This window comes from Teleopsis dalmanni, chromosome 2 (genome assembly GCF_002237135.1).
Source record: "Teleopsis dalmanni isolate 2A chromosome 2, ASM223713v2, whole genome shotgun sequence".
Classification (NCBI taxonomy): Eukaryota; Metazoa; Arthropoda; class Insecta; order Diptera; family Diopsidae; genus Teleopsis; species Teleopsis dalmanni.
This window is the reverse complement of record NC_051847.1, coordinates 140,739,786-140,759,892: the sequence shown is the minus strand read 5'-3', so window position 1 is coordinate 140,759,892 and position 20,107 is coordinate 140,739,786. Positions and strand designations below refer to the sequence as shown.

At 34.9% G+C, this 20,107-nt stretch overlaps 1 protein-coding gene across 1 annotated transcript; it reads right to left on the bottom strand.

The window, feature by feature from the left end:
* Nucleotides 1-405: 405 nt before the first annotated feature.
* LOC119675843 lies at nucleotides 406-1,846 on the bottom strand. The gene is made up of 3 exons (XM_038087061.1): nucleotides 1,726-1,846; nucleotides 786-1,099; nucleotides 406-720 (listed from the first exon to the last, which is right to left on the bottom strand). Exons 1-3 carry the CDS (start codon nucleotides 1,844-1,846, stop codon nucleotides 406-408), a joined length of 750 nt encoding a protein of 249 aa, XP_037942989.1.
* Nucleotides 1,847-20,107: the final 18,261 nt, after the last annotated feature.

Below are 20,107 nucleotides of genomic sequence, written 5' to 3'. Positions count from 1 at the left end.
TATGCAATTTGACAATTTGGATAGTGGCATGCTAAACACATGAATTTGTGTTAAGTTTTTCACAGATCATATTGCAAGCGATTATGCATGCAATATGATTTGTCCTCAATACAGTTGGTTACCAGATGTGTGCCACTGTGAAATAGATATGAATAAATGACCAGTAAGTAAATAATATTTGTAAATTATTATGTACGTCTAATTTGGGTTAACCAATTAGACGTAAGTAAATGTAAGTATCAACCAATAGAATCGATACATAAGATTCTATTGGAAATTAGTTGTAAGAATTGATGTTAGAGTTAAGAAATAAAATTTAATAAAAAACAGTCTTGTGACAACACGCAAAAGAACACGTCTATTATTTGTAAAAGTTAGAATCCTTTACAACACACGTCTTTGTTTTCATGGGACTATTTCATTGTCCATTCGTTTTTCTTTGTTATGGCGATTCTCCTGTGTTTTAATAGGTTTGTTTTCAGGAAATAAGGGTGCTAGTTTGTGAATTGGTCGCTTTAATATGCCTGTTGCGGTTTTGACATCTACGACTCGTATAAATCCATCATTACCCTTATATGTCTTCATTATTCGCCCTAAAGGCCATTGCAAAGGTTGTACATTATCTTCCTTAAGGATCACCAGTGTATTTTCTTCAACGTTTTTGCATTCTTTACGCCACTTGTTTCGAACCTGTAGTCCATTAGGTACTCTGCCCGCCATCTTTTCCAAAACTCTTGTTTTAAGTGTGCAACCAGATTCCATCTACTCAAAAGAGATGATTTTACCTTTTCACATGTTGCGTCTACGGGTGCTGTTAGTGCATCACCAACTAAGAAATGACCTGGTGTGAGAGCCTGCAAATCATTTGGATTAGACGACATTGGTGTTAAAGGTCGTGAGTTTAAAATAGCTTCTATTTCTATAATGACGGTTTCGAGTTCCTCGTACGTTAACGTTTCAGTTGAAACACTTCGGACCAATAGGTACTTTGCTGATTTAACCGCTGCTTCCCATAGTCCACCAAAATGAGGTGCACGAGGAGGGATGAAGTGAAATGCTATTCCTTTGTTGCTGCAAGTTTTTGTTATTTGTTCCTGAGCTACATTGGAATGGATTGTTGTTGTTAATTCATGCAACTTGTTAGAGGCACCGACAAAATTCGTTACATTGTCACAGTATATATTTTGGCAGCATCCGCGTCGTGCGATAAAACGTTTTAATGATCCGATAAATGCTTCTGTTATCAAGTCGCTTACCAGTTCCAAGTGTACTGCCTTTGTCGCAAAACAACAATAAACTGCTAGGTATGCCTTATGCGGACGTTTTCCTCTCACCTTATAATGCACCCAAAAAGGCCCACAGAAGTCAACTCCGGTATTAAAAAATGGCCTGTTTGGCTGTACTCGATGCCTTGGTAAACTTCCCATGACTTGTTCAAAAGTAATTGGTTTACATCTAGTACAACGAACGCAATGGTGAATAGTTGATCTTGCCATAATTTTACCCTTGATCGGCCAAAATTTTTGTCTCGCTGCTGCCAGCAGTGCTTGACCGCCGCAGTGCATATTTCGTTCATGTATGTCTTTCATTATCAGTTTTACAATAGGGTTATTGTATGGAAGGACTATCTGGTGCTTTTCATCATATGTAAGTGATGTTGCTTCTAACCTTCCCCCCACGCGAATTATCTTGTGTTCATCTAAAAATGGCATCCAGCAAGTGTACTTGCAGGTTTTACTGTTTGGTTGCGTTCTAACTGATTTAATTCTTCTTTTAGTTCTGACTGTTGTATGTACTTTACTATATGCCTGAGTGACAGCTCCAGTTCCATAGGGCTTAGAGCCATAGTGATATTGCTTAAATTGGTTCGCCTTGCCCGATTTACAAATCACAGCATATATCCCACCGTATGTAGTAGAGTTCTGAATGAATTCCTGTGATTGATTCTATCGATCCAATGGATATCGTAATCAGTTGAGATTAAGGAAACTTTCCTTGTCGTTTGTTTCCATTCAGGATTCACCGGATCAATACAGAGAGTTTTATTGAATGCGCCAGGCCAGTTGCTTTCGGAACCATGGAGAAAGACTGGACCGTATAACCACAAGTTATTTTCGAGTAATTGAGCTGGCTTGATACCCTGTGATAATGAGTCAGCTGGGTTGTCCTTAGATCTTACGTGACGCCATTGATTAGGCAAGCTAATTTCCTGAATTGCATTGATTCTATTTGCTATGAACTGTTGATGCCTTGCTGATGAAGAGTTGGTCCAGAAGAGAACGATTTCTGAATCAGTCCAATAATATGTTGCTACATCATGATTTATATTGTTCTTAACCTATTTCATCAATGTCGCTCCTAATAGAGCTGAACACAGTTCTAACCTTGGAATCGTTTGTTTTTTAAGTGGACCAACACGAGACTTGGAACACAACAATCGATTTATTAGTCGACCATCCATTAGTTTCGCTCGAACGTAGACTGCGGCTCCGTATGCCTTTTGTGAAGCATCACAAAATACGTGCAATTGTATTGATTCAAGTGCTGGCATCTGTTTTCCGAATACATGACGATCTATTTTAAATTGATCTAGTACTTGTAGATCGTCATAAAAGGTAGTCCACGTAGTGTATATTTTGGCTGGTACTGCTTCGTCCCATGTTAATTGTAGTTGCCATAGGTCTTGAATTAGTATTTTTGCTGTTACGAGTATTGGACCTAGTAATCCCAATGGGTCGAAAATTTTGGCTAGATTCGAAGTAATGGTTCTTTTAGTAATGATTTTTAATGGATCCAGTTTTAATTTTATGCGAAATTGATCTTCTTTTGGTTGCCAAGTCAATCCTAATGTTTTGATTGATGTTGCGTCGTTACTTTGAAAGTCCAAATCAACTTCTTGATCTTCTTTTGCAATATTTTGAAGAAGTGACGGATAGTTGGCACACCATTTACGTAGCTTGAATTCTGCTGATTCCAACAAACCTTTTAACTGAGTTTGTATATCTTTGGCAGTTTGGAGACTATTTGATCCACTTAGGCAATCATCTACGTAGAAGTCATTACTTAATGCTGCTGCACCTAGTGGATATTTTTGCAACTCAGATTTCGCCAACTGTTGTAAGCATTTAGTAGCCAGATATGGGGCTGATCGTGTTCCATAGGTGACTGTTTTTAATCGATAAAATTGTAGGGGTTCGTTATTATTGCTTCTCCAGACTATTAATTGATATCTTTGATCTTCGGGCTGAATGATAATTTGTCTGTACAAATACCACTCTTAATTTCGTGGTTCTGCTATCGGGCCGTAAAACGCCATGATGTGGGATGACATAATGTGGATTAACTTGGTTGATGTCAACCCTTTCCATGTGTCCGAGATCAGCATATTCATTCATGAACTGTACATACTGTGTTTTGAGTATTACATCCTTATCGAGTCTTCTTTCCAACGCTAAAAATCTGTTAATGGCAATGTGTTTTGACTCACCAAGCAACGATGGATCTTGCTTGAAGGGTAATCTGACACTGAATCGACCGTCTTGATTCCTTTTCATATAAGTTGCAAAATGAGACTCGCACAACTCTTCGGAAGGAGACAGATTTTTGTTTGCCTTTTCTGGTTCATCTAGTTGCCAGAACCGCTCGATAACCTTCATCGTATCTTGCTCATCTTCAGAGCATATTCCACAAACTTGTGGTGAAATAATTGAATTTTGGTTAGATATTTTTCCCACCACAAGCCACCCAAAAAACATCTATTACTTGTGATCAGCATTGGCGCGCAAAAAAATCACTCCGTAACTTTCAGTGTTTTCTAAGCGAAAAACTTAAAAAGTGATATTAAACTCGTCACAAATAATCGAGACAGTGACTCTTAAATAATATTAATAAAAAAATAATAGCGCCCGATAAAATAAAATATTATTATATTTATTTATTTTTGCAAAAAAAGTGAATTTTGATTTTGTTTTCGAATTTGTTTACTTTTTTCCAAATTCACACACACTTGAAAACAGCTGATAGAGACAGCAAACAAAGCTTAAAAGCTCAAAAACAAATTTACAAAAAAGTGTTGCAAACGGGTAGAATAGCTAAACAAATTACAAATCGCAAATTTGAAAAATTGTGTAATTGTGTAATTAAATAACAAACTTATGCTAAATAAATAAAATAAATAAATACGCGAAAGGACGCCTCAAAAAAAAAAAAAAAAATTTATTGTTTGATAAATTCTTAAGAAAAATTGAAATTTATATTTTATTATATTATAAATTTATATTATACTTATATTAATAATATATATTTATATTTTTTCTTTTTAAATACATACTATTTTTCTCGTGCCATTTAAAACAGAACTTTAAAGGTTTATAATTAAATAATTAAAAAGTAGAAGCTTCTTTTTCACAACAAATTACTCAGAGACAGTTGGCTGCTCAGCTAACTTCCACGATACCAACCACGATATGCCAATTAATAGATAACCGCCTTCGCATAGCGGAGGCACAAACCACTCACCCATATGCTACCCAACAGCAGATGGTAGTTCTGAGAAGCCAACCACGAACCAAACAACAATGCTAAACAACCAAACCCAAAGGCAACGCTCATACTCGGTAAGTGAAAATTCTTGCAAACAATTAAGCTACCAACCGCAAAGTCCAGCAACATCTTCGAAAAATAACACAGCATCAGCGCAACATGTTAACATATTGCCAAATATATTGCAAAAGAATAGTAACATAGCAAAAAATCCTGATTCACCCAAAGTCCGTGGCATGGATAAATTTATTCAAATCATAAAAAGAAAACGTAGCCCTAAACAAGAAAATGCTAACAATGCAATCTCGACAAAAACTCGAAAAATAGAAAATATTTCGACAGTGAATCGTTTTGCCGTTCTAGCCGAAGACGATAAAAATAACAGACCCGCCCCTACCCAGAAACCGCCACCCATATTTCTGCGTGAAAAAAATTCAAACGCTCTTATATACTCCCTAACACAAAGTATTGGCAAAGATTCATTCCATGTTGTGCCTCTTCGTAAAGGAAATGTCGATGAAACAAAAATCTCGATCAACGAAGAAAAACATTACAGAGCAGTTGTAAACAACTTCGAAAAAAATGGAAAAAATTTTTACACCTATCAATTAAAAAGTGCCAAAGGATTAACAGTGGTTATAAGAGGAATAGAACCAGATTTAAATACAGCAGAAATTAAAGAAGCACTTGAAGAAAAAGTATTTAAATCAAAATCAATATACAATATTAAAAACCGCGATAAAGTTTCGACACCACTTTATGAAAAAGAGCTTGAACGTGAAGGAAAGAAACTCAAATCGAACGAGGCTCATCCAATTTATTCCCTACAATTCCTACTACACAGAAAAATATCAGTAGAAGAACCGCACAAGCGTAAAAACCCGGTGCAGTGTACTAATTGTCAGGAATATGGACATTCGAAGTCCTATTGCACACTCCGTAGTGTTTGTGTTGCATGTGGCAACTTTCACCGCACTAAGGATTGCACATCAAATAAGAAGGACCCAACAACAAAAAAATGCGGAAATTGTGGAGGCAACCACACCGCTAATTATAAAGGATGTGTAGTATACACTGCCGAAAAACAAAGAATGTTTCCAGCATTTCGTCCCCGCTCTCAGTCAGTAATCCCACCACACCCTACTCAAATGCGATCTCAGCCAAATGCTCCATCTGACTCCAACAATACGTGTACACAAATATCATATGCAAACGCTGTTAGAGGGTTCACTGGCCCAAGCAACGTCCAAAATGAAAACTCTACTAAATCATCTTCAAATATTGAAAACATGATCCAACTGTTTATGGAAAATATGACACAATTTATGAACACCATGCAAAATATGATGCAGGGAATGATTCAAAATCAAAATATCTTACTTTCAATCCTATCCAAACCATGAATGCAATCAAAATTTGCTTCTGGAATGCTAACGGCTTAAGCCAACATAAAAACGAACTTGTATTGTTTTTACAATCACATCAAATTGACGTCATGCTTATTTCAGAAACTCATTTTAACGAGAAAAGCTACTTTAAGATACCTGGTTACATACTCTACGATTCGAAACACCCCAGTGGACGAGCAAGAGGCGGATCTGCTGTCCTCATAAAAAACCACATTAAACACTTCCCAACTCAAACCCTTGAAGCAGAATATATGCAGGCGACAAGCATATGTCTAGAAGAATACATAAAAGGTCTGACTATAACCTCAATCTATTGTCCACCAAGGTATAAAATAACGGAACTTCAATTCGAAGAATATTTTACAAAGCTTGGACCCAAGTTCATAGCGGCCGGCGACTTCAATGCCAAACACACATTCTGGGGCTCAAGACTTATATCACCAAAGGAAAATCCCTGATGAACGTGATATCAAAACTCGACCTTAACATATCCTCCACTGGCACACCAACATACTGGCCTTCAGATCGGAAAAAAACTCCAGACGTCATTGATTTTGCGGTAACAAAGAATTTAAAAAGAGATCAAATTGCTACCGAGGCACCCTTAGAACTCTCCTCTGATCACACGCCGACTTTTATTCTGATTAGAAACACAACAATAGTCAATCCAAAATCTGAAGAAAAGCTCACAAACCAGCACACAAATTGGCTAAAATTTAAAAAATATGTTAGCTCACATATTAACACCGACATTTCCCTAAAATCAAATATTGAAATTGACAAGGCAGTCCAGGACTTCACAGCTTTACTTCAACAAGCCGCTCGAATATCAACCCCACTCCCAATACCCCACAAACCTATAAACTACCATACATCCAACGAAATTGCAACCCTTATACAGGAGAAACGACAAGTACGACGCCAATGGCAGTAACAACGATCCCCCCGTATTAAAAAACAACTCAAGAATCTGACGAAAGCACTTCAGAGATTACTCAAAGAAAAAAATTGCATAGAATACGAAAATTTTATTTCACAGTTGTCTCCAACGCAAACAACAAACTACTCCCTTTGGAAAGTCACTAAACTCAAGAAAAAGCCCGTTATACACAGAGCACCCCTCCGACTTACAGATGGAAACTGGGCTAAAAGCGATGAGGCAAAGGGTGCTGCTTTTGCAAATCACCTTAAATATGTATTTACCCCAATCTCTACTTTAACAAAACTTGACTCTCTGCCTTACTCCACACGAAACGACAATATGACAATTTGCTTCAGTAAAAAACCACTAAAAAGCGAAATCAAAAATTTAAATACCAAAAAAGCCCCAGGCTAATTACAGCTAAAATGCTGAAAGAGATCCCACAAATCGCCAAAGACCAACTACTTTTTATTTATAACGCTATTTTAAGGACTGCATATTTTCCAAACGACTGGAAGCTATCCGAAATCATGATGATACCCAAGCCCGGAAAGGTCCCCGCTCAAGTCACCTCATATAGACCCATAAGTCTGCTTCCAATTCTCTCAAAATTATTTGAAAAACTTTTTATAAAACAACTAATGCCATATATAAATAAGAAAAGAATAATACCTAACCACCAATTTGGATTTAGAGAAAAACACAACACAATAGAACAAGTACACCGCATAGTACGAGTAATTAAGGAAACGTTTGAGACGAGGCAGTATTGTTCAGGCGTCTTTCTTGACATAACCCAAGCCTTTGACAAAGTTTGGCACGAAGGATTGTTCTGGAAACTTGAGAAACATTTACCATACAATATATCCTCAGTTATCAAAAATTACCTCTCAAATAGAAGATTTGTTATAAAACAAAATTCTTTTGTCTCCAATGCCTTCCCCATTATGGCCGGTGTACCCCAAGGTAGTGTTCTGAAAAACAAACGCCGTAAAAAAATTTTTTAGTGCCGGTGAATAAAAAATAGCTTCAACGATTTCTTGGAGTGACTTCTTACTTCAGAAAATTTGTGGAAAACTATGCTTTTATAGAAATACCTTTATTAGATTTACGCACTAAAGATGCTGAATTCAAATTTTTTGAAAATGAATTTTTAACTTTCCAGCAGTTGAAGAATGCTTTAATAACTGCTTCTGTTTTAAAACTGTTTCATATAAGTGCTTATACAGAAATTCATACCAACGCTTCAATGTACGGGTACGGTGCTGTTCTATTACATAGAGACAAGAATGACAATCAACTTCAACTTGTTCAGTTAATGAGTCGCAAAACGCAAGTTCATCAAAAAGAATACCTTTCGTATAAACTAGAAGTCCTAGTCATTATAGAAGTACTCACAAAGTGTAGAATCTACGTTTTGGGCACAAAATCTAAAATAGTGACCGACTGCAACGCATTTTCTATGATGATGAAGAAGCACGACGTGCCACTGCGATTATCGCGATGGGCGCCGTGTTTCTTCAGGAATTTGAATATGAATTAGAGCACAGTTCTGAAACTAAAAAGAGACATGTAGGTGCTCTCAGCAGTGTAACGATTAAAATTTCTACAATAAAAATTTAATTGTTATAACGCCGCGGAAACAGATACTGTATTAATTCACAAATTTCCTAATCACGTCAGATACGGTACAAACACGACAAATCTCCTAACAAAGTTAACTGATGATAAGCACAACACTTACTTGAATATATTAAATCGAAGGCTCCTGTAATAAATATTGTTAAACACTTAAGCAACAAAACTTTGACATCGAAAATTTCCCGGAAAAGAAGTGGAAAATATGATTGGCTGACATATACACGAGTTAATGGAAGAATGCTGTACAAACCTTGGACTATCGTTATGTATTATTTAATTGGTTTATAATTATTTATCTAAATAAAATTTTTTGCACTAAAACTTTTCGACCAACACAACACGTTTTAATACATAAACAAACAAACCATAACAATAGAAGAAACGTCGAAGAAAAAGAGCTTTTGTACAAAAATGTGGAACTGAAGTAAAGTTTAGTCAAGAACTACGTCCAGCTTCCACATGAATAAGAAATAGAATTTGCCCTAAAGCGGGATTTTCGCTTCAATAAATAATCAATGGATAATGAGCTTCAATCAATAGGAAATTGCTGGAGCCAGACGGTGAGCTGAAGAGTGGTGCAAATCAAATCAAGATATTTAGAGCGGTACAGTTGAGTGGTTTAGGTAAGCAAGATTCAGGGCTTTAATAGTTACTGAATCTTTAACAGTCACATGTGTCTATACTATAGCGTCGGAAACATTAGGTGGATTTCAACAGTAACCTAACGTCTCCGACCCCTGCATAGTACACCGCATAGTACGAGTAATTAAGGAAACGTTTGAGAAGAGGCATCTTTCTAGACATAACCCAAGCCTTTGACAAACTTTTGCACGAAGGATTGTTTTGGAAACTTGTGAAACATTTACCATACAATATATCCTCAGTTATCAAAAACTACCTCTCAAATAGAAGATTTGTTATAAAACAAAATTCTTTTGTCTCCAATGCCTTCCCCATTATGGCCAGTGTACCGCAAGGTAGTGTACTGGGCCCCTTGCTGTACCTGATTTTCACAGCAGACATGCCAACCAGTGACTGTACAACAACATCAACATTTGCGGATGACACTGCCATTCTCAGCCATAGTGACGACCCATTCACAGCCACAAAATTAGTTCAAGACCACCTCAACAAACTGCAAAAATGGCTCGATCTCTGGAGAATAAAAGTTAACGAATCGAAAAGTGTACACATAACTTTCACTCTACGACGAGATACCTGCCCTGCCCTTCGTATTAAAAGAAAAGTAATACCACAATGCAATGACACAAAATACTGAGGAATGCACCTGGACCGAAGGCTTACGTGGAAAAAGCATATAGAAACCAAAGTAACCCAAATTAAACTCAAAAAACAAGAACTAAACTGGTTGATAAACAAAAATTCTAAACTTAATCTCACCTATAAAATGCAACTTTACATTACAATGATAAAACCCATATGGACCTACGGAATTGAACTCTGGAGCTCTGATTCTCCATCAAACATTGAAAAACTCCAAAGAACTCAATCAAAAATCCTCCGGCAAATTATCGGTGCCCCCTGGTATATAAAAAACGCAAATATTCATAGAAATCTTTGAATTGACACAGTCACAGATGTAAATCCACTTGCAAGCAACCTTTCCCAAAGCGCTGGTACTCAGCGACTTAAAAGAAACTATATAAACCTGGCTATTCAAGAATAACGCCCGACATGGTAACGAAATTGGACGAAGCTTTGGCTAAGGACAATTAATTATCTATTTTTCTTTTTCAAATATTTTAATACAGCAATTAGCAGCGAAAATTTATTGTTAGTTCTAAGTTGATTTTTAGAAGATTCAATAAAAATCAAAATAAAATTCAAAAAAAAAAAAAACAAGCCACCCAAGCAATGTATTCTGTAGGATGGGGAGACCTCTGCCAAGGTTTATTTGGCCGATGGACAATAGTTGATGAGAAAACTCGGTTCCAAGTAGGAGATCGATTTTGTTTGGGGTATTGAACGACGGATCTGCCAGATTGATGTTCTGTGGTATCTTCCAGCTTGAGCTTTCAATATGAATGCTCGGCTGGTCACACACAATCTTAGGTAATACATAAGCCTCTATTCGGCTGCTAAATCCGTTAATTCTGGACGAGAAAGCTAAATTGATTCGTTGTTGCGCATCTTGTTTTTTTTGCCCCACACCTTCTATACATGCTGAGGTCTTTTTCGGGTTTTCACCTAACTTCTTAATTATTTGATCGGTTATCAGGTTGACTTGGGAGCCGGAATCCAATAATGCTCTGCACTCAATTTCTCTTCCATTGTTGCCTTTAACGACAACACCTGCAGTTCCTAATACCACATAATTTTTCTGGATGTTGAGATTGTTGGAGAACAGAGAAGCAGGATTTTTTGATATGGATGCCTTCTTAATCATGGATGCTTCAAATGTGCCTTCTAAATGCAGCAAGGTGTTGTGTTTCTTGCTGCATTTTAAGCAACTGCCTGATGTGCAGTCTTTTGTGAAGTGACCATTTTTTAGACAATTGAAACATCGTTGATTTTATGAGACGTAGCCTCTTAGCTAGAGTGTCATCCAGGAACTGCTTGCATAGATGAATTGGATGATTATCTCTCTTGCATATTGGACATTTAACTGGTGTAGTGTTAGTTGTAGCCACTGTCTTAACCCATTTTTTGATTGATGCGCTATTATTTATTGTTTCTAGCGATTGGAACCTTTGTTCAATAAATTGAAATAGTTCCTTCATAGTGATCAGCTCTCGATTGTTTGATAATGACTGCTCAAATGCTGTTTGTGTGATCTTGTCTAATTTCTTCAGCGACATATGAATAATTATGACGTCCCAATGTTCGACTGGAATGTGCTGCGCCTTAAGTCCCAATAAACATTCTTGTGAAATGTCATGCAATGTTTTAAGGCCAGAAGCGGTTCCAGTTGTCATTGCTGGTAATGCGAATAATTTGTTTAACAATGCGGTAACTAATAATCTACCATTATTGTATCTAGCCTTCAGAATCTCCCATGCGGTAATGTAGTTCTCAGCTGATGCTGGCAAGTGCTTTATCAGGTTTTTGGGCTCACCAATCAAGTTAGTTGTTAAGTAGAACATCTTTTGGATAGGTTTGAATTGTTGTTCGTCTATAAGTTGTATAAACAGGTCTCGAAACTCTACCCACTTCAGCTGGTTTCCGTCAAATGTTGGAATTGTTAACTGTGGTAATTTAACTGCCTGAATTGTTGAATTGTGCTGGTAGTTAGAATTGGATGATTTTAGCTTGAGTTTCAAACAAATCTCCATGTCTCGGAGGTTTTGACTAATTTCATAATACAATTCCCAGGAGTACCCTTCAATGAATTCTTCTGATGTAGAATTCCATATTTTTTCATTGTTGTTATCGAATGCTTTGTGATAACCTTCTATCAAAGCAAGCTTGCAAGAATAAAAACCTTCATTTTGAGATTCTTGGCTTGCCATTTCAATTTCTTGACTGGATCTGTCAATGACATTTACGAGCGCTCGTTGATTACGCAACACTCTTGATAATACTTCATTTTGTTGAAGCTGCATTGGATTTTGATTGTGTTGCCTTGGCGGCTTTTCCTGAGCATTTTCTACTTCTTGCATTTCGATTAATGCCTTGTTAAAAATACCCAAGTATTTGTTTGTCAATTCAGTCATTTTTTCATAGTAGCCCGTGGTGAAATACTCGTCTTCTGTATCTTCAGCCATAGCTTTACAAGACAGTAACGTGTTGTGGTTCTTCTCTAAACTTGACCATTGTTCAGTTAACCGTAGAATTCTATCCTGATAATAGCGATTCGTCTTCCTTGAGGCTGGATCCTTCTTGAAGTTGTTGATTATCCTCTCGATCTCAGCTCCTATAGCTTGTTGTTGATAAATAAGTGTGTCGAAATGCTCCATGATAACACCGTTTCTATTTATTGTCCTTATAGGAAAATCACGTCGGGGTCACCAAAATATGTTGAGAATGCTTTTATCCTCAATTTTCTATCGATGTGTATTTGTATGCCGGAATTCCACCAAGCACATGTAACTTGTTGGACAGTATATTTGTATATTTTTTATATTCGTGAAGATACCACCGAGCACATAAACCCGTTGGTAATTTTATGAAAAGAAAGATGAGTTCTATTCAAGTTTGTATCATCGAAAACACTTTATTAAAAGAATTGATTTATTTATATATACATTTTTCTTATAATAATTACTTACTAAAACTTATTACGTGCAATAATTTACTGACCCAATTTAAAAAAAAAATTAATATCAAGCAAAAAATATTACTTATAATGACACATAAAATATTCAGCAAAACAATAAATAATTAATAGCAAGCAAATTACATAAAATATTTAGCAAAACAATGAGTAATTAATAGCAAGCAAATTACATAAAATATTTAGCAAAACAATGAATAATAAATTACTTAAAATGTGTTCTAGCCCTAGTTATAAAATAAACACTAATCAGCAAAAATATAACCTATTAATGTATTACGATTACGTTAAATGCATTTTAGCATGGGTCAGCAAAAGACAAAATAAATTATTAATGTAATACTTAACACAAATCTTCATTTATCGCCATCATTAGAGCTACCGATGCCAGAAGATGAGCTGATATCCCTTTACAGACTAATGTTAAGTTAAAGGTGGAATCACACAGCAGCATGCAATTATCCTTGATTGAACATAAACAATTTGAATTGTTTCAGCTAATTCCAATCCCGAACTGGTTAAATGACTCTATGGCGGTAATTGACTCATGTAGTTCTATTTTGGCTATTAATATGCATAATGATCAATATTTTCCTTTTATGAAATCCGATTTAAATCTTTGTGAGACCATTGTAGTGCCCATGACCTACGTTAATATCATATGTGACAAGCCACTGTTCATTCAGACAAAATAAATGTGTCATAAATTATAATATGCACTTTTGTCTGTTTGACGCTTTGACTTTGATCATATTACTTAAAAGAAATAGTTTGACTCATGCTGTTACAAATATGCATTTGTAACATAAGACATGATAAGCACGTATGGTCATTGCACTATTCCGACCTAAATTCTGGAAAGTGCATTAACTCTTTAAAAACAATATATGACGTATTATTGTAATGCGTTAGAAGAGTATTTGTTTATAAAATTAATGTAATAAAACAATTAATGTAATTTATGGGAGTAACCAATGCATTGATTGGTTACTCAAATCAATCGAAAAGTAAATAATAATTGTTTAGTAAATAAGCTAGAATAAGTATAAATACCCATAATTTTTGATAATAAAATAGATTCAATTTAACTTAAGACAAGGCTACGTCTTTGATTTGAATCGTGTTCTATGCGGCATTTAGATGCTGAAAGAACATTAAGCGGCTGAAGAGCTTAGTAATACTCAACAATAATCTGATAGGTCGTTTCCACTCTTATTGGTCGATAGGAGATCCTTTAATCATTTCAGGATTTAAATATTATTAATCAAGAAGACCTAATCCAGCAAACCTGCTAATATATATATTGATGATTCTGACATCCTGCAATAACCATTACATGGCAATGGTAGAATAGCATTACATAGCAATAATACAACATCTTTACATATGGTGATCCTGTTAAATCATCACATATCATTACATTGCGATCAATAATCATAACATGGCGAACCTACCAGGTTAACATCATTACATGGCGATCCTGCCCCTGACGGACCGAAACTTCTAAAAGCAGTTCAAAACTTCTAAAAGCAGTTCAAATCCTCTAAAGCAGTTCAAATCCTCTAAAGCAGTTCAAATCCTCTAAAGCAATTAAATAACAAGAAGCCTGCCCACTACGGATCTAATCAACTAATCATCTTCTAATTCTACGAATGGAAAGTTATTTTTTTTCAATTCAATTCAACATTTATTTACTTCTGCTTCTGAACTTATAGTTGTAACAGAAGGAGGTTTGATGTATACTTATTTTTAATTTAAATTAAAAATATTACTAATTAGATTTAATAAAAATATTAGATAAAAACAAAAAAAAGGTTAAGTTAAATAAATAGTAGGGAAATAATTGTAATTTTGCAAAATCTTATTCGTTTATAATAAATGATCTGATTTTAAGACTATTTACTATATATGTGAATATTGCTTTAGATGATTGCGGATCAATGCAGTTGAAAATGAGAGATTTATTGTCTCTAAAGACTGTAAGTAAGAAACTAAGATGGTGATCTCTTACTGAGGAGTAAATAGGGCACTCAAACATAAAGTGATTCAACGTTTCTTCAGTTTTTAAATTACAAAGTGTACAAAGGTTGTTGATTTCGAGTCTATGAATTTGCCCGTTAATACAAAAACGAGTGCAGTGAGTTGATGACAACCGCAATTGGGCGATAACCTTTGCCATAAAAAATTGCTTACGGTCAAAGAGGTAGCAGGCAGGTTTGTCATCCAGGGCTCTTAATAAATTGCAATTCATGGATTGTGAGTTGGCGGATTTTAGAATGTCTTTGAATTTAAGATATCTATGATAGCGTTCAAGGGCCGTAGTTCGGTTATCAATCCAAGTTGCTGCAGTCGGTGTTTTCCACAAGTTTGTCATATTTACAACTTTAAGAAACTCATTAAATTGTGTAACCCAATTAAATTCACTTGTAGAAGAATTATTTACGTGTAGGTAAATGAGACGAAGGAGACATTGTTTGGGATATCTTGATTGGTCCATTTGGAGAATTTGTATAATGAAATCGATTGCGCGTTTGAAAACTCTATATGAGATTTTTACAAGGCCTAGTTCAAGTCTAAGTTCTGCATTGTTCGTAGCTTGGGGGAGTGCTAACAAACGTTTGTAGTACGTTGATTGAACGATTTCTAGTGATTCACAGTAACGTAGACCCCACACTTCTGATGCATATAAAAGTGTTACGGATACAGTACAGTCGAAAAGTTTAGCCCGACCTTCCCAAGAATCAGATTTAAATTTACTTATAGTTTGTATTGCCGTACCGAGCGCCATTTTCCCTTTTCTTATGGCAGTTTCTGCTGCACATTTGCCTAATGTGGAGCTTGAGAAATTTACTCCTAAGTATGTGTAGGACTTCACGACAGAAATTTTTTGACATTTGTAAAAGAAATTTTCTGCTATTGGCCTTCCCCCTCTTCTAAAGTGGACAATTTGGGTTTTTTCCGTGTTTACAACAAGTTTGTTTTTTTCGCAGTAGCTTTCAAGTGCTAATAGAATTTTTCGTAAAATAATAGGGGACCTGGCTAGAACAACGGCGTCATCTGCAAAAAGCAGCATCAAAATATCGTGTAGACCATTAATATTGATCCCTTCAATATTTGCATTCCTTAGTTCTTTCTCAAGATCAGCAATAAACAATATGAAAAGGAGAGGACTGAGAATTTCTCCTTGGAGAACGCCTTCAGTAACAGAGATAGGATCGGAGTCTTTTTGTTGAAGTTTGATCACGAAGAAAGCCTTGTCGTAAATAGATTGGAGAATTTTAATTAGGCGCGAACTTATACCTTGCGAATGAAGTTTTTGCCAGAGCAGCATCTGGTCAATAGAATCAAATGCCCTTTTGAAATCAATAAAAAGTCCGTAAGCAGAGTTACTTTTTAGACGTAGATGTAATTGAATTGTTGTTTGAAGAGTAAAAATATTATCAGTACATGATCTTTTTTTTCTAAACCCATTTTGCGACTCAGGAATTTTATTGTGTTGTTCCGCCCATGGCAAGAGGCGATCATGCAGAATATGGGTAAAAATTTTTAAGATAATATTGCATAGAGCAATGCCTCTATAGTTTTCGGGTGAGTTTATATCACCTTTTTTGTGTAACATAACAAGTACGGATCGTGACCAAGAAGCTGGTGTGCTTCCAGTTAAGAGAATGTTATTGAATACAGACTGTAGGATATAAATCCATTGACTAGATAAATTCTTAAAGAACTCTGCCGTAATCGTATCTTCGCCTGGAGCCTTATTGATTTTGATTTTATTTATTGCTGTTTTTATTTCAATTATTGTTATTTCCGAATCCAGCGCTTCGATAAAGTTTTCAGACAGTATATGTTCAATGGTAGGACGAGGTGGATAAATTTGTTCGTAGAAGAATTTCCAAACAGAATTTGGTATGGGGTTGTTGACAAAAGGTTTTCGATTGTACGATTTAATAAGATTCCAAAAGTCTTTCGAACTTTTTACATTAAAGAACTTATTTTTGACCTTAATTTCATATTCCGTTCTTTTTTCAGACAGCATTTTTTTGTAATTTGCTTTTAAAACAATGTATACCGTTTTGGTTTCAGGTGAAAAGCTTTGACGCTTGCACTGTTTTAGGGCATGATTTAGATTTTTCTTTGAGGCCCGTAGCTCTGAGTCAAACCATGGCTGAGAAGTATAATAAGGAGGCATAAAGGATTTTGTAATTACCATTTCTGATGCTTGAGCTGATTTTTGTATGGAGGATATAATTAGATCACTTTGTTGGTCAATGGATAAAGAACAGAAGTGATGATTCATGTTTAATGATTCAAGACAACGGTTCATGTGCATTGTAAAAATGTCAAACTTTTTTGTATCCCATTTTAATCTGGTTTGCTTACAAGAAGCTACATTTATACAATTTATATTACTAGTGCCGATAGGTAATTCAAGTTTTAGGATTACCGGGAAATGGTCTGAGCCAGAAGCAAGCGCTTGTACTTCTAGGCTTTTTATAAATGGGATTGCAGCGACGTTGACCAAAATTAAATCAATAGTACTGTTTCCATTTTTGTTTGAAAATGTAAAACTTGCTGGGATGTCACCGTCTGTGCAACCGTTAAGCAAAATAAAGCCATTATTTTCTATAAATTCTAATATATTTTTACCACGCGTATTCAAGATTGAATCAAGAGATCTTCTTTTAGATATGAAAATAGAACTAATTTCAGATAAGAATTCTTGAGCACCCTCTTCACCCACTCTAGCGTTGAAGTCACCACCTATTATTAAAGGGATCCCTGCATATTTTTTAATTATTTCATCGATTAATGGTTGAAGCAATTCTAAAGCAATATTTATATCATAATGTGGTTTAATGTACAATGAACCTAAAATAAAATTAAAATTATTAATACAATAAAAGTTGAAAATCCACAAATTTGTTTTGCTTATTTCGCAACTTTTTGCTAAATTTTTTTTAACTAGAGATACAGTACCACCACTAGCTCTACCAGTGGACTTTTCCCTTGTTGCTGAGACTGTCAGTGCATCATAGTTGCACCAAGGACTAAGGCTAGTATTGAAAGGTGTTGTTGACCAGGTTTCATAGATAGATATGATCTGCGAGTCAGCAATTTTTGGTTCGTTAAAAAGATTTGCAATACCGTGTATATTCCAAAAAGTTATTTGAAGCTTAAAAAGATTGTATGTAGATTCTGTATTCCATGATGTTGATGGAGCTTCCTCTGTAGTTGTTGTTAATGTGTTGTATTCGTTCTTTAGTTTTTTGCCATATGGTTGTTTTGATCTATCTCATTCATGATGCTTAATAAGTTAAGATTAAGGTTTTCAAGTTTGCTTCCATACATAAATTTGAGAGTAGTAGTTGCCTCTTCATTGCCACACTTTAGGATTCCATTTTTGTTCCATTTGCACCACTTGTTTCCAATGCGTATTCTATCATCTCGAACGAGTACCTTATGCGAACGATCTATCGAGAGAATTTGTTTCCTTATTAAAAGAAGAGCTTTTCTATGCCGTTGTCTGTCTTTGTTCAGGTCTTTTTCAATTCTAATCGTAGAGTTTGCAAGTTTGTGTATGTTTTGGAAAACTAGGCCAATCGATTCTTCTGACGTCATCTCTGCCAAGACGTTGATTTTATTTTCCCGCTGTGATATGACTCTAGCTTTACGGACTACAATGTTTATGCCAAGAGTTTCTTCACACAGTTTTGTGACAGCTTCCTTGGGTGGCAGCTGAACTGTTAGGCCTTTGAAAATTAGGTTTTTCTCCTTATTGGCGTCAATTAGCCGCATCAGCTCATCGTGGTCGGTTTGTTTTTCATGCTCCAATTTAATTATTTTTTCTTTTAAAGTTTTATTTTCTTCTGAAAGCTTTTCGACTATATGATTAAGGCTGATTATATTTGTGTTGACAGCCTCTAAATCGGATTTAGTAGCAATATCCCTCAATTTCTCATCTAGAATGCTCACCATTGTTTTTTGTATGTCCTGTAAAAGCTGCGTCACATCCATACTGCTAACAGATTGTAGGTCACCTTTATTAGGTGACACCTCTGAGATAGTACGTTTTGCTGCTGGGCCAGACATTGTATCATTCATTAATTTGGTGGATTTGGATGGAGGGCTTCTTTCAGTAGGCATTATATTTTTCGTGGTCAATTTCTTGGCAAGAATCTTTTTAGATTGTTAAATGGACGCGGTTTATAACGAAGATTATTAGATTTCTAAATATGTTTTTAAATATTGTTAACCAATATTTAATTTATTAAATTTAATTGTTTACTTTCCGCACTCTGTATTATGCAACCGGTCACTTCGAACGTTCAATTCAAACTCATATTTATAAAGTTTCAAACACAAAGATATATTTGCAATTAGTTCAATTACAATTTTGTAAATCCAAAATACTACAATATAATTTGTTAAAATGAAAAAATGTGATTTTAAAATTTCGTGTAAAAAAATTCAAAAAATAAGCTAAATTAAAATATTGAATTTTATTGTATTAAATATTATAAGCATTTTAATTTTAATTTCGTTATTGTTTATTGAGAATTGATATAATTATTTATTGTTCTATCAATTTTATTAATTTATGGAAAATAAAGATTAAAAACAAAATGCTTTATTTTCTCTTGTTTATATTAAAAAATGTTCCACTTCTTATTTATTTTCCATTTTTTAGATGCTTAGTGATTTAGTTTTGTTGATTGGATTATCTTGTTTTGTTGTGATATTTTAAACTTTATTGCTGTATTTTCTTTATTCACTCATCCTCTTTGATCTCAACATCACTCATCTCATTTTTATTCGCTCGTCTCGCTGTTAGAATATTCTCCGCTATTCAAAACTTGTTTTTTTTAAAAAAAAATTTTGTGCGCGCACTTTTGCTTTATGCAATAGTATGGAATTTATATTATAAAATGTACAAATTTACTAAGATTACACTTGTAAAATTAATTAAGAAAATTATTAACACTTAAATAATTTATAAAATTTATGAAGGTTTTATAAATTTGTTTTTTCTTTTTTTTTAAAAACAAGCACCAATGTTTACATTCCGCTCTCTGTATTTTTGCAACCGGTCGCTTCGAAAGCTCAAATCAAAAAAAGTTATAATTGTTTTGTTTGTGGTAAAAGTTTCCACACAAAAAAAATACTTAATAAACATTTGAGTACACACCAGTACATTATCGATTTTGCAAATGATTTAATTTTAAAATTTTTCTTAAAAAAATAAATAAAACTGGAAATGTCACAACAAGAAATTGATGACACATTTGCAAAAATTGTGAAAACTTTACAACAAGCAATTTTAAACAATCCAGAAGCGGGTCCAAAACCCATAACATT